Source organism: Esox lucius, chromosome 25 (assembly GCF_011004845.1).
Source record: "Esox lucius isolate fEsoLuc1 chromosome 25, fEsoLuc1.pri, whole genome shotgun sequence".
In the NCBI taxonomy this organism is placed as follows: Eukaryota; Metazoa; Chordata; class Actinopteri; order Esociformes; family Esocidae; genus Esox; species Esox lucius.
Window position 1 is genome coordinate 10,344,297 of NC_047593.1, and position 24,890 is coordinate 10,369,186.

At 44.5% G+C, this 24,890-nt stretch overlaps 1 protein-coding gene across 4 annotated transcripts; it reads right to left on the bottom strand.

Moving 5' to 3' along the window:
• Window positions 1–174: 174 nt before the first annotated feature.
• On the bottom strand, window positions 175–23,277 carry wdr17 (WD repeat domain 17). 4 transcript variants are annotated; one of them, XM_020043897.3, is made up of 28 exons: window positions 23,178–23,277; window positions 13,270–13,398; window positions 12,461–12,644; window positions 11,928–12,158; window positions 11,387–11,638; window positions 11,024–11,146; window positions 10,693–10,880; window positions 10,100–10,268; window positions 9,823–9,914; window positions 9,500–9,669; window positions 9,230–9,394; window positions 8,721–8,923; window positions 8,338–8,487; window positions 7,997–8,127; window positions 7,670–7,795; window positions 6,503–6,658; window positions 6,167–6,231; window positions 5,944–6,076; window positions 5,725–5,816; window positions 5,476–5,575; window positions 5,188–5,327; window positions 5,026–5,046; window positions 4,665–4,776; window positions 4,096–4,340; window positions 3,908–4,009; window positions 3,698–3,796; window positions 3,415–3,604; window positions 175–2,989 (listed from the first exon to the last, which is right to left on the bottom strand). In XM_020043897.3, exons 2-28 carry the CDS (start codon window positions 13,390–13,392, stop codon window positions 2,870–2,872), a joined length of 3,882 nt encoding a protein of 1,293 aa, XP_019899456.1. In that variant the 5' UTR covers window positions 13,393–13,398; window positions 23,178–23,277; the 3' UTR covers window positions 175–2,869. The 4 variants fall into 4 exon arrangements, with proteins under 4 accessions (XP_019899456.1, XP_019899454.1, XP_010892772.1 ...); XM_020043895.3 differs by lacking the exon at window positions 23,178–23,277 and adding an exon at window positions 13,927–14,973 and having other exon boundaries at window positions 9,823–9,911; XM_010894470.5 differs by lacking the exon at window positions 23,178–23,277 and adding an exon at window positions 13,927–14,973.
• Between the last annotated feature and the right edge of the window lie 1,613 nt (window positions 23,278–24,890).

Here is a 24,890-nt window from a genome sequence, read left to right on the forward strand (position 1 = left end):
AATGATTATACATCACAAACATTTGCCAATCATAGTGATTTAAAGTGTCAGTGAATGATATTACTTGCTACTGTACATTAATTTCCTGTTTAAATTGTCTTTTCTGGATAACTAACAAGATGAATATACATGCAAATTATAAAACTTTCAAACATAACACAAAAGATGAACTGATCATTTAGTTTTTGCTTTAATCACTTCAACTCTTTTCCCTAACATTTTCTGCTTAGAAATTTTACACGTTAAGCTTCTTTATATTACAAAATTGAGATTTTTTTATATTTTCATGAGCACATTTCAACCGCAATGAGAAACTGTACATATGACAATAAGCAAACAATACATAGATAAAACAATAAATGCATAGGAAGATAATTCAACTCTAACATTGACCTTTGAGGAAATACAAAATTAATAAATGAATATAAAAGAGTTGAACACTTGAAACTGATAAAGCATGAGGAAGAAGAACCACTCCTCTAAACAATAATTTACTTTCCAATGTTTGCAATGATAAAGACACAACGTTCTACTTCCTTAAGGCACAACCTTCAGATTTTTAATTAATTTGTTAATAAAGTCTGTAAGTCAAGGTCTTTCAAAAGCAATTTCATCATCCATTGCCTTTCATCTGAGCTTTCTTTTTTTTTTAAATAGATTTTAATCATGTCATCATGACTGCTGAAACGGTACTGTAATAGTGAATTCCATACAGTAGCCTAGCTCATTAATAATGCATGATGATCAATAACCAATGACTTAGATTTATACAACGCTATTCTGCCAACTGAGGAGTACCGAAAGCACTTCAAATAGTCACGGGGAAACTCACCTCATCCACCACAAATCTGTGGCCCCCACCTGGGTGTGCTAGAATACCACTCAGCAAGGGGGTGGACAGGTGAGCATTGAGGGGGGAATCCAACATACCTAGTAAGAGCTATAGCAAAAGTCCATACCTTTCCAGTACCTGCCACCACTCCTCCATCTAGCTAGCAACTATTATCCCTGATATGGCAACACTGCACAGCTCAATAGGAATAATAGAGTTATCTACATTACAACAACATGTTCATGAAAAGAAAACTTTACACGACCAAACCCCTATTTTTGGTCCAGCAGAAATTGTGTACATTCACAGTCAAACACAGGACGTTACCGTAGAGACATGACACTGTTTAGATGTTTCAACCCAAAAAAAGGCAATCAGGTCCTACGTAAATGATTTGATTGATGCTGTCATAAATGAGAGAGCAGCAGGTACTGCCCGTAGTTGGATGGCTCATATGGGCACGTTTTGCTGCATTTGTTTCTCTTTTTTTTTCATCCCACTACCATTAATGTCATCACGAGATTTGTTCCAGAACCAGACGTATGTGTGACCGATTTCTGCGACGGACAGAATTGACGAAGTAACATTGACAAGCGTTTAACCAACAGCAGTACAACAGAGACGCAACAGTTAAGGTGCCATGACCGTGACCATAAGAATGTTATGCATGTTGAAGCTCAATCCCACCAAGCCAAATACAATTTTACCAAATGTCACTTCTATTTAAAACATTTGACAGTGAACAGTATTTTTTATTGATGATATGCATGAATATTTGCAATTAGCCAAAATTGTAGCTCCACATTTTCACCTACAAATGGGACTTTTATTTTCCTAATGTGTTGATTTGAGGTGGCATCACGAGTCCCATAGTTGATGGGGTGGATTGTTGTCCTGGGGCTTATATTTTAAAACCAAACTAAGAGAAAAAAACTTCTTTAAGCTTTAATTACATATCTTCCAGACTTCCTTCTACCATTGTAAGAATTTTCCCCGCGAGTTACACACATTGTTAGAAAGCAATGTGCAGAAATACTGTAAACTCACTAAACTTACAAGTTTTGTGCAAAATGTTGCATTTTAAACACAACTGCAAACTTCATGTAGCGCATTCAACTAGTTGGTGTGAAGCTGAGATGTTCCGGGACAGGACACATACCGCTCCACACCAATCCCCATCCCAGTCAATAAAGAACACGAGGAGAACCGCCCTCAGGGGTTCAATGGGCTGATAAGGGGACTGGAGTGTGACAGCACATGATGGTACATGCTGGCTTCTCTTGGCCCAGATGGAATCCGAGTGCATAGCCTTTCTTTTTTTTAGGCAGTTTGCGACTTGGGTTGTTGTCAGTAGACTACAGTTGATCAGACTGAAGCGCAGATTAACAAGTAAACAAATCACGAGGTTATGAGTCTAAACAAAGTACTACTGTGTCTCGTTGTTATTTTCATCAAACCGATCCCACAGGATCCCATAAAATGGATAGACGGAAATCGCAACGTATCCCTACGCATACAAAATACAAAACATAAATGTACAAAATGTATGTTGTACCATCTCACGATTTGGACTTACATGTATCAAAATGTTGATTAAGTATGCTTTTTTTCTCTCTCTTTGGGTGGCTGGAATGGTCTTACATAGTTTGTATTCTTTTGTGCATGTTAAGGAGTGTCTAAAATCAGACAGGGTCCCACGTCCATGTCAGTACGCGAACCCATTTCAACCATGCATTCCCTCTTAATCATCAACCTCTCAATCACATTTAATAAGAATCGCTGGAACACTAACAACTGGATGAATTGTGCTGCACATGTTGGAGGCCACACAGTAAAAGCACCATGTGGATAGAAAACTCATTCGAAGCATCTCCGTCTCTTTTTTTCCCCTTCCATCTCTTTTAATCGTGGGAAAAGCCATCCCTTCTTTCTTCATTCTCAGGCAGAGCAGACCTTTCTCAGACCCGACCTTTTGCCGTCATGTGACCTCAGCCTCAAAGGCTGACCAATTGAATTTGGACATTAGCCTAATGGCCCTTAGAAGGGGTTGAGACGGACACCGGTTCCCAGAGGAGAGAACGGGTTCACTTTGGCCCACATAAGTGCGTCGTTCAGTGATATTGCAGATTTACCGTCCTCAAGGAAAAACACAGGGCCCTGAGTGAAGAAAAGCACAAAACGACTTTTAATTCAATCATTTCAACAGGGTTATAGCGCTTCAAAAAAAGCCTCTCCCCTTGACTAACCTGAACAAGTGAGACACAGCAAGCAAAAAGGCACTTCAAGTCATCGATCCAGATTAAATACTGAGCAGGAGTTTACAGATTACTGTCCATTTTACTGATAATCCACCATTACGAACTACAAATAAGTGCCCTCTGTATGTGGGGATTATAGTAACCACTAACATCCATCCTTTTAAGAGCTTAGAAAGCTTCTTGTTCCATGGTAGTTTGGGTTTCCTAGATTAAGGCTGGACCACAATATGTGTCAGTGAAACTGGACCTTTGTAACCACAGTGTAACTGAATAGGTTTTCTAAACGTACACAGATTGATTACTGATTGATTGATTAAAGCCGACCTGGATCCTAAGTCCGGTAAAGCAGGACATCTGGACGTCGGAGTGGCTGGGCAGGTTGGAACCGGTAACGTAGTCGGGACCCTCCAGGCCCCGGAGCGGTTCCTCGCTGAGCCGGTCCAGCAGACGGGCGTACTCCTCCTTCTGGGCCTCGGACGGGGGCGAGTAGGGGGCTTCGTGAGGACCTCCGGGGCTGGAAGGCAGCGACGTGGGAGAACAGCACAACGAGAATTAGTGACATCCTCCCGACATATTAGCACCGCCATGGCAGTGACTCTCTACTCACTTTGTGAGAGACTGTGTGCAGGCCGTCCACGCCTCCAGCTCCACGGACAGCTGGTCGATCTTCAGCGGCACGGACACCTCCCGCCTCTTCATCAGTTGACTGGTGGGGGCAGGGGGACCGCCGCGGAGAGGAACAGAGAGAGCACGGTTCAACACCAACTTGCCAAGGGCCGTTTCAAGCTGTGGCGTGCCCGCCGCCCGGTGTGCTCACCTGGTGTACTCGTAAAGCGCCGGGACAACGCTGCAGTACCGCCGCCTCACGGCTAGCAAGGCGCCGACGTAACCGCAGAGAATGAGCAGCTCACTTCGTTCTCTGGGACGCACAAAAGCACACAGAATGAGACCCCAGCATTCCCGAAAGGCGTATTCTACCTTTCTTCGTGGCCCGGCTTCACTCACTCTGTGCACTTTGCGAGAGTAAGCCGGTCTGTTCTGATGTAGCTCAGAAGATCCAGGACGGGATGGACAGACTCCACGGTCCAGTCAGAATCGCTCAGCTGATTTTTGACATGCGCGATACCAATTGGGAGGGCTGCCTCGGGTTCTGGACTTAGTAGATGGTACTTGACGGCACTGAAGATGTCCCCTTCGCTGACAGCTGACTCGGCCAATGACTGACACTCCTTCAGACTCGGCAGGCCACACTGAAATAACAACGCCCGGCTTTAGGAATAAGCACACCGTGAGAATCTACTGTACAGTATTTTACATTTTGAAAATAACGATGAAATGCCAGAGGGGATACATACAAGCTGGACAGGACTTATATGTTTGTTATCCAGGAGCTTTATGACACATTTCTACATTATTACTTACCTCACACACGCCTACTAGGAGTCCATACCTGACAACAGCACTTTCAAATGAACAGGCGTTGGGGTCAGGGAAACCAGCCCTTAAGGATAATAACACGAGGCAATGATGAGGCGACTCTACACTATGACATGGAAAGATGTATGGCGCAAAACCTTTTCATGGATGTGGTCAATCTCAGCAGAGCTCCCGGGGTAGAAGGCACATAGCTTGGCTAACAACACCTCATTGTCAGGAATCATCTGGAGAAGATCAGCTGCCAGATCCCTGGGAAGAAAGGATGGTGAAGCTTTTCGATGTGGAATCATATTCTAGTAATTTTAACTCTATGTTGAAGCTAATCCAGTGGTCTACATCCTGCCAACCTAACTCTGGCTGATTTATCAATTAGTTACAAAGAACAAGACCAGGCACACATTGAACAAATGCATCAAATAATCAAATAATTACAAGTTAAATATTAAGCTATTTCAGACCTCACACAAAAGGCTACAGTTCAGATAAAATATATAATACCTGCTTCCAACAGATGGAAAGCTACAAGGAATGAAGAGATGTTAGAGTAAATTGGTCAATCACAAAGTGAATAGCCATCAGATATGCTACTCACCCTGTAGAAGCCCTACTAGAATAACAAGTGGGCCCACCCTACTAAGGAGCTTTCCTATTGGCTCTTACCAGGTGGGTGCCGTCATGTACTTCCTGGCTAGTAGTTCCAGGACGTAGTGAGTGAACAGGCTGGCTGTTTCCCCCAACACCAGCCCTACACACACAGCCAACTCCAACTCATTACCGCGGATCAGACTGGCCATGGCTAGCTGAAGGAGACACAACAACACGATACCGCATGTATATCACTTCCATAGGCATGAGTGCTCTGTGGCTCGAAATTTGATACAGTATTTGGATCACTTCCTCGCTGGATGATGTGCTTCCAAACGCTCAACAGGCCTCCTCTCCGTTTACCTCAGTGTTGTCCACAGCCAGGTGACAGCACGCCGCCAACACGGCTCGGCCATCTTGGAAATACCACTCGGCTAGCTCCTTGCACACACACTGCAGCAGCCTGGAACCAAAGAGGTTACACTTGAGACACACTGGCCTGAGGGTGCGCTGCATTTAGATTCCCAGTGTGGCAGCAAAGTCACGCTGACAGAATTTGGATTAGGTTCACTGTGGAGAACACAAACAGCTGTGAAAAAAAAAAGTACATACCCTTTAAATGTCTCAATGTCATCGCTAGCGGTAGCGGCGGAGTGGTTGATTACGGACATCTGAGGCACGTGGATGTTGCCTTCGCAAGCTCCCTATACAAGAACAGCAACGTCGGGAGGACAACAAAGCGGCAGAATAAACCTTCCCCAAAGCCAACGCGCCAGTACTCACGCAGTCTTCACAGAATTACGACAGGTTGCGACTTAAATGTCGCCGTACCTGAGCCACGAGCAGGGCCTCGTTCAGTTGACCCCTGGATGTGAAGAAGCTCACCAGCTTCCTGACGTCTCCCGTGGCGATGCAGTAGGGGATGACGTCGTGGTTCTCCTCCTGCATAAGTTGGTCAGCTCTCCTAAGTGACAATGTGAATTTGTTAACCAAGTCCAAGGGGAAACAACCATAATGTGCTGCCGGTTTCCAAGAAAGGTTTGCAAGAACATACCGCTGCATTAGTTTCTTCCAATATTTCATGGACACACCTGGGGCAACTGACAACGCCTTGTCCCACTGGCAAAGACAGACAAGCATTGGTTAACAACAATTGTCGCTGTAACCGTTGACGGGGACAGACATTGTTCATGAGGCACGTACACTTTAGAGTAGTATAACTCCTGAAGAAACAGCTGTCATAAACATTGCCAGTTCTAGCCTTTTGGGGGCCCTAAGCAAAATTCGATCTGGGCCCCCCTCTCCCCTTGCAGTCAGAGCTCCTAAGCGACCACTTATGACACCGGCCCTGGTCATAGACTTGGGGCCTAATGAAGAGACGGCACATTACCTCTCCCAGTTCCACCATGAGTTCACAGTATCTCTGGATCTGTCCCAGTCTCAGGTGAATGTCGGCTGCCTCCCTCAGTCTCTCCTCCTTACTGGGAGCTCCGATGCCTCCTCCAAACTTAGACATCTTCACCATGGTCAACTCCTGGGCCTCAGACTACACAACATGAGCCCGGGAACAGAGGCAGAGCTTAAATGGGTGCGGCCAATCAGAGGGTCAGCCAATCAGAGGGGCCCACAAGAAATGTATCTTATGGTAGAAAAAGATATCGCAAGCAGAATACAATATTATGATTTCTCGTTAGGTACTATTTAGTTGACATTGAAGTGATAAATATTTGTATTTGTTTTGTTATTCCATAATGCTTTTATGTAATGAGCAATATGTGACCGTGGGGGCGTGACCAGTGTTGCCAGTTCCGGATGTTTCCAGATAGGGTTGTATAGAAGAAATAGTGTTTTTAAAAAACAGTTTTTATGTTTTATGTTTACCACAGGGTGATTGGACAGTATATTGTCAGTGAAATCTGGCAACCCTGGGTGCAACTTTGAATCTTGTCAGCTCATTTGCTACGGTTTTGAACTGTGAAAGATAGATATGTCTATCACTCAGATTTTTTTTTATTAAATGCAATATAATAATATGTGCCCTTGAGAAACGTCTTTAGTAAAGTTTCAGCAAAAGCATCAGAAAATGGATAGATCTGACGTTACGATGACAGGAGCAGCATCACTGCTTCAAGTGAAGGGGGGAATACAGTTATGATCCAGGTCCAACAGCAGCTAGTAGCAAAGTTTTGTAAATGCAGGTACATTTTGTTTTAGCCTTTCATTTTTTTGCAAGAATTGTAATTAAGATTAATGTTGTCTTCCTCTATCTTTTAGTTGGGAAATCAGGTAGAAATCATAAGATTTTAGCATAATAGGATTTTCGCGGCTGAGGTTCACACCCATGAGAGAGAAAGCTAAGCTCTGCCGCGCCTGGGAAGGTAAGAACTAAGTGAAAAGCTGTGCAATGCTTGATGTTCCCTTGAAAGCTTTGGAAAGAGGATTGACATGTCTCATCGGAAACGCACTCACCTCTTTCCTGTTGGCGTAAAACAGAGGTGTCAAACAGACATGAGTGAATCACGTGTGAGAATAGTCAGATAGTCAGCGGTTGACTTACAGTTTTAAAGCGGACCAGGTGTTTCATGTGCATAATGCCCTTTCCATAGCTCGAAGGAAGCAGACTGTCATCCTGCCCGTTGATAACTGACACCAGGTCCCACAAGTTATGACTGCCTCCTGGTGGCTGGGAGAAAAAACATAATCTTTCATAGGGACTATTCATGGAACACTGAACCCTGAACACCATCAGTCACTTGAAGTGTTATTGTACAACTAAAAAAATCATTATCATAAAGAACAACATATGGTTGAACCATTTTCAGAATTATCTAATAAATACAAAAAAAGTACAAAGGAGTACAAAATAAATGAATAAAATACTCACAGAAAAGCATTCAGAGAACCACCTGAGTTTCTTCAGCCGTACTTCACTGGAGAGTTTATCCAGCTCCTGTTTGATGTCCCTGGACACCTTCCCACAGAGCAATGGAGTGGCTCCAGCCCCCATGGCCCTGTCTGGAGGAGACCAGTGGACTTAGAACCGTGACAATAAAATGACAAAAACAACTTCACCATTCTAATGTCCATTGAATGCTTAATATGGCCATATTCCTTTCGGGTCTGAATTTCAGTCAATGAATTAGTAATCAACGCTTTTGTTACCTTTTCTGTTTGTTACAGCGGTACTAACTGAAGGAATTAATTATTGAGGTATCAGCGACTCACCCGTGTTCCCGATGACATCATCCCAGCTGTGGTCAGCCAGGATGTGGATGAGGAGCGGGGCGATGAGAGGGGTCAGCGACCAGAGCCGGACTGTAGAATCCCTGGAGCAGGAGGCCATGGTGAAGGGACGGCTGGGGTGACAGGTCAGGCCTAGAGGGGTGAGAACAGAACAGAAGCAGTGTCAGCCTGATAGCACACCTGTCATTTAATACCCTGCGGTCACAAAACACATTCATCCTCGCGTTGGCCCGACTGATGCATCGACTGATCGTCTGATTGACTGACACACTCGGTTGACGTCAGACATTCGCTGACCCTACCCGCACACACCCACACACACACACACACACGAATAGGAAAACAACAGGGGTTGGAACTACTACCGTAAACGTCAGCGCCGTGGTCGTAGACGGTGTCCAGGCACGTGCCGTCCCTGGTGTCCCACACCTTGATGGTGTAGTCCCAGCTGCCGCTGGTCAGCAGGTAGGGCACCTCCGTGTTCCACATCAGGCCCCGGACCGGCGCCGCGTGACCACTCAGAACATTGATGCAGGCGTCCTGCGTGTAGTCCCAAATACGCACCGTCCTGGAGGGAGAAACGGTGGGGGGGAGTGGGGAGGGAGAGATGGTGGGGGGGGGGGGGGGGGGAGGGAGAGACAGGGGAAGGGAGGCGGGAGAGAGAGACAGCGAGAGGGTCAGAGCGATGAATGGTTGTCGTGGCACCCGAGTGGGTATCGCTGTTCGAATGCGGGAAAGCACTGAGTGTCCGTGTCTCAGTACAAAGGGTTGCCATGCATTATACCGCCGTCGGATGGTGCCCGCAGGTCAGTGCCCTGTGCCCTGGCGGTCAGCCAGCGGACCTGTACGTACAAAACGTCCCGGGAAAACCTACCCGTCGTCGGAGCCACTGCACAGGATGCCCTCGCGCAGTGGAGACCAGCGCACGTGAAACACCTTGGCCAGGTGACCAGTGAACACCTTGAGGGGCTGGTCCGAACTGGTCGCCAGGTAATAAACGCGCACGTTCTTGTCCTCACAACCGGTGGCTATCATGTCTCTGGGGTGAGAGGGAGGGAGGGTGAGAGAGAGAGAGAGGGGGGAAACAGGATGTCAGATGTAATGGACAGAACATGCGCTGAAGTGAAAGATACAGGACTCTTACTTGTTATTCTGGCTCCAGTCACAGCCGAACACAGCTGCAGGGTGTTTGTATCTGTGTAAGACCTTGCCGTCAATGGTCCTTATGATACAGAAGCCGTCTCCACTGCACGTGGCTATTCGTTTGGAGTCTTTATGGCTCCACGCAATACAGAAGATCCCGTTCTTACCGTGCTGGTGTTCACACAAGGAAAAATATTCACTGGTTTTGGCAGCCACCGGGACACACCATGTAAAAATAAGCTATGGGCAGTTCTCCAGTTTAATAATGAAATAACACAAGTTACAATTAACATTAAGTTACAGGGGTCAGTGCTGGTGAGGTACCTCGTTGAATCGCGTGATCATCTTGCCTTTCTTCACGTCCCAGATGAATGCACCGTTCCGGGAAGTGGCTCCAGCTATACAGTTCAGGTCTCCTTCGAAGAACGCGCGCGCGCAGAGAACAACAGACAAATTCACGACTATCAAATTACATGTCCACTCAATTCCTCTAAAAAAAAAAATCACCAAAAAGGCATAAAAAAAATAAATCAACAGGGGAGCAGTTTCACGAAAAAAGTCCACCAGAGGTTTTAGTAGAGTCCGTGGGGCCGTATCTTACCAGGAGCCCAAGACAGGGAGTACACGACACCTTCGTTCCCTGGGGATGTGTACACCGCGGTGAGGGTGTTGATATCCCACACCTTGATGGTGCCGTCGAAGGAAGCTGTCGCCAGCAGGTTGGGGTCATCTGGCTTGAACTTACAGTCGAAAATGGTCTCCACGTGGCCCTGGAGACATAGAAGGTAGTTAAACAGGATTATGGTCTCCACGTGACCCCGAAGACATAGAAGATTGTTAAACAGGATTATGGTCTCCACGTGACCCTGATGACATAGAAGATTGTTATACAGGATTATGGTCTCCACATGACCCTGAAGACATAGAAGATTGTTAAACAGGATTATGGTCTCCACATGACCCTGAAGACATAGAAGATTGTTATACAAGATTATGGTCTCCACATGACCCTGAAGACATAGAAGGTAGTTAAACAGGAATGCAGATCAGAACAGGAGACTAAGAGAATGCCCTCGGGATCATCTTATTTCCTCCACTGTCCCCCTTCTTTCTCCTTTCTCCTTTCTCTTTTCTCTTTTCTCTTTTCTCACCATCCCTCCCTCCATTAATCTCTTCCTCCCATCCTGCTCTCACCAGGTCCCGCAGGAAGTCCCACTTCTTGGCCCCCATGTCGTAGAGGCCCACCCCTCCGTCCATGAAGCAGCAGACGGCGTGGCCCGGCGGGAGGGAGAAGGCCTGGTTCTGGGACAGGGTGGGAGGAGGAACGGCCTCGCTGGTGGACGACGTGTAGTGGTTCTTCGTAGGGGAGATGGCGCTCAAAGCTGGAAGAAAAGTGGGTAGCCAGTAGGTGTGACAGTTAGGCAACGCAGCGAAACGTAACCATGTTTCCGTTCGTTCAGACCCATTCTGTCTTTCAGGCTACCATGGATTTTCCGTAGATGTCGCGGGGTCAAACAATACTTGCATTTGTTGGCCGGGGGGGAGTTCAACACATGTAATGCGTGGAAGCCTGTCTTCTTCAGTTTGAAATTGTCCAGTGGTGTAGATCTGGACACATTCCATATCCGCAGCACCCCCACTTGAGAGTCTGGAAAAAGGAGTCGACAAGTCGAACCCTGCGCATTTATCCACTTACTATAAGACAAATGGCGTTAGCTCACACAATCAGCTCTCTTTTATCACCTCAGTCATCAACATGACTTAAACCTGTGTGAAGCGGTCTTAGACACTCCGTACTTCTGTGACCTGCAGCCCCCCCTGGCAACGACAGTGCCCCAAACCCGCTGCGTCCTATACCCCATGCCCTACCTCCAAATGGCACCCGTACCTCCAGTAATGAACATCCCTGGGGCGCTGGGGACCCAAGCCAGACACTGGACCGAGGCGGCCGAACTGGGGAAGCTGAACGTCGTGATGCAGGCGAGCCCCTCTGAGTCCACCAGACGAATGCCGTTATGCAGGTTGGCCACTAGGAGGTAGTCTGTAGACAGGGGGTCCCATTCCAAAGCTGTGACTGGGTCCTCCTCGTCGGTCCCCTCTAAAGACTCGGGGCGCAACACATGCTTCTGGTTTTTAGATCCTACAAGGGACCGAAGAGTGTGTGTAAAAACTCAATGAAGGATCAATACATTTAAAAAAAAAAAAACATACCAAGTAACTGCATATTCAACTGGTAGAATCAAAATGGTTGGCTTAGCGATCTGGTTCAATATAAACATCTAAAATGAAATACATTTAGGTACCAAACCATGGAATGGAAACAACTGTCAGTATTGGTAAGTGATACACAATGATCGACTCGGTATTGCAGTTGCAGATATAACTAACAGACAAAAGCTTTCCGAAACACTTTCGGCTACTTCCTGCACCTGGCTGGAAGATGGAGAGGCTGCCGTCCGTGTGTCCGAACACCACCTTTCCCTTCTTGACCGGGTGCCAGCGGAACAGGCAGATGTCGGACAGGAAGCTGTGTGCCTCCTTGTGGACGGTGACCCCGGCGTCGGGCCCGCTGATGGCCCAGAGGTAGAGAGGACCCCGATGAGACAGGAAGGCCACGCTGTCACCCGCATTCCAGCACCAGCTCAGAGATGCTGGGGTGCCTGGGCGGGAACACACGGTATGCACACACACACACACGTATAATATAGGGTTTGTTGTCTCACACAAACACACACACACACACAGTCATCATTCAGCAACAATGGCCATTACTAAAGACTAAGCACAAACATTTCACTACACTAAGGTCCCGCTCCCAATAGAACCCAGCCCGCTTTCCCTAACTAATCAGGCATCAGTCTAAAGCCCAGAAAGAGTAGAAAATCACTTAAAAAACGTTTTCTCCCTGCTGATCAACGCCCTACACGTTAGCCTCCAGAGGGCACAGAACTGTTGTCGGTACCTTTGGTGTTGTCCAGCCTGGCCACAGCTTTCTGCTCAGCCACATTCCAGATGATGAGCAGGTTGTCCGCGCTGGCGCTGGCAAACACCTCTGGGTTGTGTGGGCACCAGGAGATGGCTGTGATGGTCTTCTTGTGCTCGGACATGATGGCTCGCAATTTAAACTCATTGTATCTGTGGTCCAACTACATGGAAAGAGTTTTGGTTGTTGCATGTAGAATAGTATTGATAATGTAAGGAAATGAAAATCAGCCTTTTTTCACATTAATTCGGGTCACCAAACAATATTGCATGTATTTTTCATGATGGTAAATGTAACTTTTATCACATCTGTCCACTATACTTCCTTTTGGTTTGTGTAACCTGTCCATCCTGTTTAAAACCTAACAGTTGTTTTGCAGCTTACAGTGTAGTAGCTTTACTATAAACATTTTCTGCAGATGGTAGTGGTTCACACATTCAAGTTGACCTCCTGGAGAGTTATGGAAACCATTCTCCAGTCATACCTGTCAATGTCTTCCTTGGGCCCAATAAAGCTGATGATATAAACATTGAATTTAACATACTATTTATTTATTTATACTAAATACAAAAGCAAAACGTTCACTGTCTGAATACTTATAAAGGGCATGACACAAACGTACACACACTCACAGAGACGCACACACTCACAGAGACGCACACACTCACAGAGACGCACACACTCACAGAGACGCACACACTCACAGAGACGCACACACTCACAGGGTCGCTTGTTGAAACACAAACATAGACAGAGACACAGGCACTAATGCTTGGCAAGCGTATTACCTGGTAAACATATATAGCGAGGGTTGCACAGTATGCGAACCTGTCTCCACTGGCAGCACACACATCTTTGTTCCAGGGCTGGCACCCGGCAGCCAGCAGGCCCACTTGTTTCACCTGGGACATTTTTATCTGTGACACACAGGGGCAAAGGAACAGATGAACTACAGTAACTTAGTGTACAAAACACAGGTAGTACGTTGTCGTGTCTGTATTTTATTTCCAGACAAAATGTATTTTGTGCCAGTCAAATAAAAGGAATGTCTAGAGAGGTGACCACAACTGATGACTGACGGCAGAGTTAAAGCCTGTCACGCATTCTGATAAGGCCTTTTCACATAGAACATGAATCACTGTGTGAAGCAGACTGATTCACAACATATTGTGGGGTATGACTCAGTGAAAACATCAGTATGTACGCCGGCATTCCTCAGAGAGCTCCGGTACAGCTTAGCAGCTCTAATGTGAGAAGAAGGCCAGTTGCGTCCCCCTCGGTTTATGTGTTGAAGCGTCTTCCATCCCCCCACTCTCTCTCTCTCTCTCTCTCTCTCACTCTCTCTCGATCAGTTACATGCAAAAACACAGGCAGGAACAAAAATCAACGCTCTATACGTCCCAGCTTGCCTCCTCTCTCATTCTCTCGTCTCTTCTTGTCCATACCTTCGCATCGGCCTCGTTCTTAGTGAACCACTCCAGATCGACTGAGTCCATTTTCCAGGATACCTTCTCCCTGTAGTCTCTCCAAAACGGATTGACAAGGCAAGGTTATCTGCCCCAGGAAAGGGAGATAGCGTATAGCTAACGCCTGGACAGGATACTGTAGCTGATCTAACAGGGTTGAAGTCTGGTTGCTGTTGCCACAACGAAAGACGGAGCCCGGCGATTGGAGAGAGAAACCCTCTGTGTGTGTTGAAGAGGAGGAGAGGGAAGAGGAGTAGTGTGTGTGTGTGTGTGTGTCTACTCATTGACTGGTGTAGCCTAGTCGCGTGTGTGGGGGAGACAGAGGGGCGTCCGTGTAGCCCCCGCCGGTAGCCAGGCAACTGGAGCGCCCTGTATTCAAATGACGTGCCTTCCTACCCCCACCCTGCCACCCACAGGAGTTCAGCACCTACACACGTCGGGAACGCCAACAGGAATACAAAACCTACTGAAATGCAGGCCACGACGTCCCTAAGACCGACTGGGATGTCCATTCGCCCTAGTGAACATAAGACAACTGACGCACAACCTGCCGCTCCCATCACCATGCACCCTAAGCCTGGACGTCTCTCCTTAGCTCATTGTACAGGGCACAACGCAACACCCCTAACGTGCCACACAACAACTGACTCAGTGGGTATGTATAATAGAAATGCATTTCCATTTTCCCGGAAAATGTTGTATACCCCTACCTTCACCATGACCTAAAATGGCTAAACTTTGAATCAGGGGCACCATACAATGATTAGAAAAATCATTAGAGAGTAACTTGGGAGGGGCTCCCATAAGAATTAGACACTTCTGGTTTGGTCTTAATCATTTGGATGTGCGGTGGTGGCGGTGGCATTAGGGTTTGGGGCTGCTTTGCTGCCTCGGGTTCTGGCCAATTGCCCTTCATTGAGTCAACCATGAATTCCATATTTTCCCAGAGAATTGTTGAGGACAATGGCCCTCATTTATCAAAAGTACGTACACCAAATTTCCAGCGTACACCTGGCGTACACCCAAAACCACGGTGACTTTGAGATTTATCAATATGGACGTTGGCGTACGGCACTCTAATCCTACGCCAGCTCAGGAGGTGGTGTACGCACGTTTTGAGTTAGTGCGGAAATGCGCATGTTGAGTTATATGTTCTCATCATTTATGTTATATTATGTTGTTTAATTATGATACTGACTGTTGCCCAAAATTGTGCAAGAGTTAATTGTGCGCATGTGTGAAGAGACGGGACTTTTATTTTGACCTGTCTCAAGTAAAAAATGTGTAGCCGTATACTCAGACCCTGCTGCAGTTCCCTCGTGCACTGATGTTATGCCAGTGCATTGAGATGTAAACTGAAAATAAAACAGTATTAATAGTTATATTTGGAGTGATCTTTGGTGGATGGATGACAACAACATATTGCACATGGCGGAGAGAAATGAAACCTTAATAGCGCAGAAAAGAAAATCCTAACGCACTGACAACCTAAAAGATGTGATATATTATGACCTACTGTAAAAAAACAACAACAACATAATTACAAACTTCAGTGTTTATTTTTGTGCAACATGGACTTCAAGGTTTCATTTGTGTGACTTTACCAAAGGATTTGACTTATATGTATTCCTTCAGATGCGAGTCTGTGCGCTTTACATGACGTTTCAGGGTTAGGTCCGGCAGTTGCGCATGGACTGGGTTCAGTAATAAAAGGCTTTGAATTACCAAAATATAATTCAGACTGACAAAATAATAAAAATGACATTCTTCTTCTTTTAGACAATAATAGAAATAATAATAATAACGACATTCTTCTTCTAAATAACAATAAACGTCATTGATAAAAATCATAAAATAATAAGACGAATATTACAAATTGTCATGCAGTTATTAATGTGAATGAATGGTACTCCACATCACATCATCATCTTTTATTCCGCTATTTAAACTGCCAAATGAAACAATTTTATTTCTTTCTACTTCCCTGGTGATCGTCTCAATCTCCACGTCAGAGAAGTTTCTCTTTTTTGCCGTCTTCCGTGTGTCCATGGCGTAAAATGAGGGCGTGGGGGAAGCGGAGACTTGAATATATAGGGGCGTGTTATTCTAATGACGATCGTTTTCAGCCGCGGCATTTATCAAGGGAAGGTATTGCGTACACCAGGATTTTAAAGGTACGCACAGTTTCATAAATCAGGCGATGAGAGGAGTGTAAGCAAAATCTTACGCCAACATATACGCCCGTTTCTACGCAATAATGATAAATGAGGGCCAGTAGGAGGTGGGGTGTATCTGCAGAAGGACCTGGCTTTAATGTCTGTCATTCTTGTATGATCTTTCATTAAAGTCGATTGGGTTCACAAGTTTCTGAGTAGAAGTGCTTTTATTTTAGTCGTTGTGGACTTGGGTTTTCCACGACAGTAGCCTATCCCTAAAAAAGGAACCGGAATTAGAAGTACCTGTTCTGGCACTTTATACCTTCTTGGTGTTACTACGTTTTGTTTTGATCGTTTACTTTGTATTGTATTCATTTTCTTCAATTTAAATGTTACGGCCTGCAATTAAGCAGTACGCAATTTGCAGACACCTGTTGTTAACGAAGCATGCGACCACTAACATTTGATTTGAGCCCGACACCCCCAGTTTTTCTCTAGTGTCAGATAATGGAAAAAATAGTAACAAGGTAATGGCCCCAATGATAAGGGCACAATGAGTTCCCTTTCTGCAGCTAGAACTTCCCGTTGAAAACGCTCCATCTGCATGACAATGACTGTGGAAAAATAGGCAAAATACTGAGAGAGATATTGCGGTCTAAGTGTTGGATTTGTCTCTACACTTGTCTGATGATGTGAGGATAATTGAGGAGGCTACAAGGGTCCTGTATCAAACATTCAGCATCTTTATGCTAAAGTGCATATCCCACAAACTGTTCTATGGGAACTGAACACTGTTCAAAGAACGAGAAAGTGGCCACGCTTGAATATACACACAACACCAGCTGTTATCGTCCTGTGTCCCGAGTGGCCAACAGATTTACACTCGAACCGGACTTACCCACCTGGTGAACACTTTAATCGGGGACAGAGTTAGCCGGAGCCTATAGTCCTTCTGGAATGTTCCCACTTCCCGCGGACACTGAGGTTAGCTTCCTGGGCTTTGGTAGAAAGGGTGACGGAAAACTGGGCACTCTTGCCAAACACTTTGAAATCAGATCAGTCTGGCCTCAATGTGCAAATGGACCGTACTTGGGCTTCATCGCTACATGGTGTCAGACTGGTGCCGCTACGGCAGAACTGGACGCTGATAGTTGGCCTGATGATGTGTTTGGCCGGGTGATTAACCGAACACTACATGGAGCAGGGCTCAGCCGGGCCAGGTTCTGAAATACCAGCCCCTCGTGTTCTGCTTGAGCAACGTCAGCTATCGTTGCGGGCCTGCAGTGCGGGGGTTTAGGACGTGGCCTACAGATTGCTGGCCTACGTGTGGTAGCTGGCGAGGTACGGCCCTGTGTCACCACTCGCCATTGGCCTCGCGACGTAGAGAAGATGCTGGCATTCGTGTTCTACAATGGACGTTGTACATGAGATGGAGGAGGGAGTCACCCGAGGGCCATAGTGTAAGTGGGGTCGTTGGACGAGGCCACAGTTAGGTTCGTGATCGGACACACGTCTCAGCACCCTTGGATGTGGGGGCAAGTGAGAGAGAGAGAGAGAGAGGCCACTCGGTGCATCGTTACCAAGGTGATGGAGACAGACTTTTCAACTGAAGTGGTACTGATGCACTGCTTCAGGGATAGGAGTGGAGAGACGGAGCAGGAAGAGGAAAAAAACAGAGAGGAGGAGAAAGAGAGATGGACAGCGAGAGACAGAAAGAGCGACGGAAAAAGACAGAGAGAGACAGAAAGAGAGATATGGGAGGAACCGCAGGTTACTCATCTTCTCCATTACCGAATGAGCATGGCCATCCCATAGAAATAACAATCAATTCTATTTCTGGAGACCATCGATTCCGGCACATGACTCATGGAAATTATAACACTGTACATAAAGACTAGAGAGACAGAGTTCTCTTCGTTTCCACAAAGCAGCATTAATGCCTAGCAGCCTGTTATTGCACACAGTCTACATACAGCTGCTACAACTGGACTTGAACCCAGGCCAGACAGTCCCAACTCCTCTGTCCCTCAGCTGCTACACCAAGGGCGCCCAATCTCGAAATGTGTCCTCCCGGACCTACTTCGACGCGAATGTGTCGTTGGCATGTTCCTAAAATGATACCTTATATTATATATTATTGTTACTACAACCGTTAATCCAATGCTTGCTGGCAGGGAGGCTAAGTGTGCAATGTCCCATGTCCTGCACCACTGTGGTTAAGAACGGCCCAATGAGGAAAGCACAACGGTAAGAACACGAATGCTGGGTCGGGTTTCTCATCAACGGAGGAATAGGCGGCGTAGCGTTTTAGTGAACCAAACAAGGTCCAGTTTTTTTTTTTTAATGTTGCGGCAGTGTAATCTACACATGCCAGAGGTGTTTTGCCTCTGTCCCCACTTCTGAGATTCATATGTACCTTTCTCCCACTCCCTTGGAATGTAATCCAGTTTTTCACAATCACTTTGGCACTAATTTCGGAACCTTGACGTCATTTTTCAAAACTCTAGACAAAAAACTCACAACCAATGATCAAAATGCAAACTTTTCAAACAAACTTTTTTCAATTGCTTGGATTCAATACACATAAAACTCAGATAATTTGTTAATTTAACAAAAATCACAATATGACACAACTTAACATCAAAGTACTACTATTTCAAAAGGCAATTCACACATTACATTTCAGATGAGTGTCTATTAATTTCATTACAATGATTCCACTATCAATTGATACAACTGCTCAAAATGACAAGTAACTGTTGCTTTACTTGTAATGGATAGTTGTATGGAAACAGACAAACACTATTCCATGTTTAGATCATGAAAGTTTCAAGATAACAAGATTCACTATCACCAATTAGCATGGAGCATGAACCAATTAGACTACATTATCTATGGATGTAATATTTCATCATCATTCTTTATCAGACACCGTTTCTATGGTCCCATGTACCACCTTTTCAGACTATTTACAGTACTGACCGTACTGAACTGTGTGGATGCAGGCCCTTGTAATTGCTTGTCCAATTCTGCCAACTGATGATTGAGTTCACATTGTGGAACGAGTATATAAAGAATTGATTGGGATCCACTTGCAACAATATAGCGATACATAACATGAAGGTGATCCAGGTCACAATAGAGGTCAAGCAGTGGCGGGAGGAAGACGAGGAAGACGTGTTGGTCAAAGGAACGGCAGGGGACAAGCACCCCTTCTGAGAGGTGGTCATGGGCCTCGTTTCAGAGGTGTGGGGGAACGTGGTAGAGGACAAGGCCACGGACCAAGACAGCAGCAGCAACAGCAAAGAGTGTCCAATGAAATCCGAGCAATAGTTGTAGACCATGTCATAGATCATGGCATGACAATGAATGAAGCGGCTACAATGATACAACCAAACCTCAGAAGGTCAACCGTGGCCTCACTAATCAGAACTTTCCGCAATGAGAACTGTCAGCATGCACTAAACATCATGCTTCTCTCAATTCCCTAGAAATTCTACATTGTACAGTAATCAGTGAATCTCTTTCCAAAATGTATTTTTAGAGGGTGATGGAGCTGGATGCTGATTCATATATTTGGACGAGGCAGGCTTTAACCTGGCCAAGACAAGGAGGAGAGATCGGACATTTCATTGGCCAGTGGGCAACCAACCAAGTACCTGGACAACGTGGGGCCAACATTACCATGTGTGCGGCTATATCAGAAGATGGTGTGGTGGGACGCAGACCTCGTATTGGATCATATAATGCAGATCTCCTTGTTTTTTCCAAGATGTTAATGAAAACATCCATTGTGATGTAAATGAGAACCTGCGGCCAAATCCACAAGAGAGAGTTGATGAAAATGTAGAAGTACAAAAATCACTCCAATGTTTTGCTTTTTACAGTACAACCAAGTAAGTTGAGGAACACTGCATTTGATGTTTTACAGTACTGTCTTTTCTTTTCCATTTTGTAGCTAATTATTTTGCTTTGATTCAAATAAACCTATGTTGTAATTGTACTGTATTGTTTTTCATCAATATATTTCAGATTTTCATCAATATATGCTAATTGGCTAAAAGGGGATACATTGACAATAAAAGTTTTTTTTTAAATGACAGCTTCCATCTATAAAGGCAATCAAAAGCTGTGCAATGAAACAGAACATCATCTGGAACTAAGAAGATTGCTGTTAATAGATCAAGTGCCAATCTACATTTAATACCTACAGTGTGTAGACCCACAGCTTCAGTCAGGCTGAGACTTCTATTGGCCTGACAATGGTTCTGACACTAAAATGGATCTCCTGGTTTAGGTTGTCAATGCGTATATAATCAAGCGATGATAAAATAAGTAGCAAGGCAAGGACGTTTTGCTACATTTCGGAATTCACCAAATTGAGCCTAAACTTTAACCTGGAATTTAATAATGACATTCCAGATTTAATGATAGGCACCCAGAATTTAGGTTTAGCACAGTTGTGGCTTCATGCAAGAGCAGGCCAATAGGTCTAAGTAGTTGCCACCAACACACACACACACACACACACACAGTCATCTGTGCCCTAAGGGGATCAGCATGATTGAGAGTGAAAGAGACTAGCAGAGGATTCTGTAAATCTCACTTCCTATTGGCTGAAGCACGGTGCTGTAGACTGAATCCAGACCCTGTACCACTTGACCACAGCCTCTTTGTAACTGACACGTTTCTTGTATTAATCAGATCAATCAAATCCGTGGCAAAAGAGTTGTACTGCATAGAGCATAGGGCTGGAGCATCATCGGTGCCTGGACTCGGTCATGTTACCTTGATCTGTCATCTTGTATTGAGATACGGAGGACGTCAGTCACTACGAAAAAGACACTTCTGTCTAGTTTGGAACAGAGCCGTTTGTAGCATGTCATTTACAAAAGAAGGGCACAAGCATCTAGTATGGAACTGAGCCATGTTGATCATGTCGGTATGTAGGAGAAGGACAGTACTATCTAGTATGGAACTGAGCTGTGTGTATGATGTCGGTCAATAGAAGGACACCACTACTTAGCATTGAACTGAGCTGTGTGTATCAAGTTCAATAGGAGGACACATTCACTCCGATTTTAACATCGACTGTGAGATTCAATGAGTTGAAAAGATTGAGTTGTTCATAGCTGAGTGGGAGTGTCTGGCTATTTGCCTGAAAAGGCCCTTCACTCTGTTTAGTGTCAGATCTGGGTTGTGCGTGGATGTAACAGAAAATACCTCATAGGAACCAGTTGTTGACCTGTAGAAATGTGCCATGTCCTATATATCAGCCTAGTCTAACATGTACCCAGATTAAATCACATGCTCACACCTAAAATGTTCAAACCTAAAGATGGACTCTGCCTCTCTGTTTTTATCTCCAGTAGCTGGACCACACACTATCTAGAGCTACTAGCTATTATTAGCGTATTCTCTATTATTAGCGTAGTCTTAATTAATTCAATCAGTTCATGTGTGAAAACAAAAACCTGCTACCCACTACATTATCCTCAATGGATTCTGTTGCAGTTCCTCGCCTCTCTGACTTTAACTAATGTGGGAGGTATTTGACAATGTGGGAATTTATTGACAGGTGGACAGCGACAGGTGGTTGATGACAGCGTGCTATATAATGTCAGAGCTAACAAAGACCCCTGAGTAAGCCACCGATGACTGTCAAGTGCAAAGACAGAGAAAGATGTCCCCTGCCAATTGTGTTCCACGCACGAGAGTTGACAGCGCATTTAATGACAAGTAGTTACACAGGTGAATATATGGATTTTATGTACTTTCCATTGAACTCAACTCTATTACCTTTTGTAAACTGACGCTTGCATTTTTATTTTTGTCTTGACTTATTTTATAGACTTTGCTGATAATTACTTAATTGAATAAAATTTACTTATTGTCACTGAGTTGTGTAGTTGTCCCACACAGCCTTTTTCAGATGAATACTAATGTGGAAAGGTTTTGTAAGGGCAAACAAAAAGGTTGCTCATGAGAAGTGATAGCATGTGTTGTAAACATGGGTTGTTATAGTCACATTGCCGATTTGACCTTTTTTACATCCCCCCTTGTAAGTTCCCAATGTACTGCGTATTCTGCTCAAGACATAAGAAAACAAGTCACCACACAAACATGAAAATAGGGTGGAATGCTACAATGTCATGGCAACCATGGTTTTAGGTCAAAGTTAACAGTCTGATCTGGTCTTCCACACGTTTCTGTTCTGCTCCAAATGGAAAGACCAGAAGAGACACGAGCAACTTCACCTCGGAGATATCTTTAGCTGGGCCATCGATAAGATATGTTTGAGTCCTGGCACCTTTTGTTGTGTTCACCATCTCGTCTAAGAACTGGGCTTTTCTGACCAAGGTCCTTGCCTGTCATTGGCTTCAGTGAACAGTCTAAAGATATTTCAGGCTTTTCTAACACAGTCAATTTATTACACTGGATTTTAGATAACAGTTTTACAAGGTTTCTATTAAATAAACAGAAGATTTTACAGAGGCATATTGGTGCAATAAACACACACATCAAGATGACGATAATCAAAGTAACATATGGGTACCTATTTTCTTAAAAAATCTCTGTCCTCTATACTAACCTTTAGTTGCTCCGACAGGAGTGTATGCTAAATGACTATAATAAAGTAAAAACCAGCAATACAATGATTAAATACATTGTGTGAAAAATATGTGTTTGAGATCAAATCGGCCTGCTGCACACTTTAACGGAACATAACAGGTGGACTAGCCTGCTTAGCACTATCTTAGTTAATCCTACTAGCACAGTAGCATACGTTACAAATACATTACAGTGCAGATCATGACACATGCACAGTGCAAGGTACAAATAACCTATATCCAGAAGCCAGGATGTTGACATAATGGGTTGTGTACACGAGGTTTTACTGTATGGCAGGTGGGTCGCCGACTCAAGCCACGTACATTCAATACGATTAGCTTAATAACTGGCACCTGGCTGTGTAATTATAAGCTAATAAACCACGAAGGACGTTTATATGTCTAAATCATACCTGTCTGAGTATCCTTTAAAATGCAAAAGGGAAGTGCACGGTTTTCTTACCTTCGGTGATTCTGTCAGTGGACAGCGAAGCGGTGCTGAAATCGCTGCTCAGACACACTTGGTGCACGTAGTAGGCTCTGTCAAAGACACAACGAGGCTTAATTTTGGATGCAACAATTGGCTACTCCAGTGCACGGTTTAAGATACGTTGTTTGTTTCTTGACGTCCATTGGTTATGTAGTCTGTCAATCACTAACACCAGGCGTCAGTTTCCCTGTTAAACATATTCTGACTTTGTAGGTGGCGCCCAAACGCCATACTGTAGCCTAGACAGTCTATCTATGGCACATTGTATTCCAATTTAAAGAATGTTCTATCCCATTGTTGGAGCGTTCGATATTAACACGTGGTTTAATTCTTTATTCCAAGCACTTCAGTCCGTGTGGTTATGGGTAACTCAAATATTTGTTGTGTTAGAATATAATATTACAACTCATCGAGACAATTATTTAAAAAAATATCAATTCGGATTGCTTGACTGAGAAAAAAACTAAAATCGTGGTATAGACATTTGGTAAATTAAAGCTAATTCCAGCCTGTACATTACCCGAATATTTTGTGAATTAATCTGATCTTTTTCAGAATTTGGCAAACTATATGGCTGTATTTGTGAGTAAAAATGTGAGAGATATATTTGAAACGTACCTACTGCCGAATGCACCAAATGGAAAACATAATTGAGGGAGACTCCCATATTACGGATTATGTCCAACCTTGGCATGGCCGGAAGATGGCAGCACTACTCCGGCTACGTGTCGGGTTGTATTCGACAGCAATCTACTGTAGTGGGAAAAGGGCGTGTTTGGGGACGATAATGAAAAACAAAGCGCAAATGTGAGTTTGTGAAGTCAAACCAGAGCTTGCGAATAGAAAATAAAAATCCTGTCAAAAAAGGACGATGGAATCAACACATACAAACTTCAGTACAGCCTTTTGTGTGAATAATACATATATTTGTATCACATGAGAGTATTCCAGTACATAAATTGAATGCAGGAATTGCTTATTAGACTTTTTCATGGAATGTAGTCGTTTTATAATGGAGGAATTGTGCATGCGTGCGTGTGTGTGGCGTGTGTATGCTTGAGAGAGAAGGGGGTGCGGTCATGTTTGTGGGAGCTCTTAATTATTACAAATAAACAGAATTATAGAAATGTAACGTGAACAACTACTGAATACATCGCAGGTGAGGTATAGAAATATCACTGCTTGTTGCCGTTTCCAGATGCTGAATGTTTTATTAACAAGGACTTAATAAAACGACAGAAAAAATTACAAGCGAATGCACGACAGCAAAATGGAAAGGGACGTCGACGCAAGTAAACTTCTGATGATAGTTACACTTGAACATCTACCAACTGCCGCACGGCAGCAACGATAGAATCCACTACACTTCCACTACAGACTTAAAGCAGACTGATTAAAATGTACTTGTCTTCTGGCTATCCATAGCTTATGAACATCACCTTCAACCACACAAGGAAAGAAGTTACCTGCCCAAGTTGCTTGATCGGCTAACCAATCATTCTCGTCCACTAACCCGTTTTTGTCTTGTTTTGTTAGATAAATCGGCCTATGCTAAGAACAAACTATATAACAACAACACTGGAGCAATTAGGGTTAATTGTCTTCTTCACGGATAGAATAAGAGGTTGCGGATTAGTACCAGAGACATTTCGGTTAATTGCCCAATGATCTTGACCACTAGGGCAA

What these genes read in the sequence shown, in the direction of transcription:
- wdr17 (XM_010894470.5), bottom strand. Translation starts at nt 13,977, where the DNA reads ATGGACTCAGTCGATCTGGAGTGGTTCACTAAGAACGAGGCCGATGCG. An exon ending in TCGCTATATATGTTTACCAG is followed by an intron (nt 12,645 to 13,269) that starts GTAATACGCTTG and finishes CTTTCCATGTAG; the next exon opens with TTGGACCACAGATACAATGA. An exon ending in TTACCGGACTTAGGATCCAG is followed by an intron (nt 2,990 to 3,414) that starts GTCGGCTTTAAT and finishes TTCTTCACTCAG; the next exon opens with GGCCCTGTGTTTTTCCTTGA.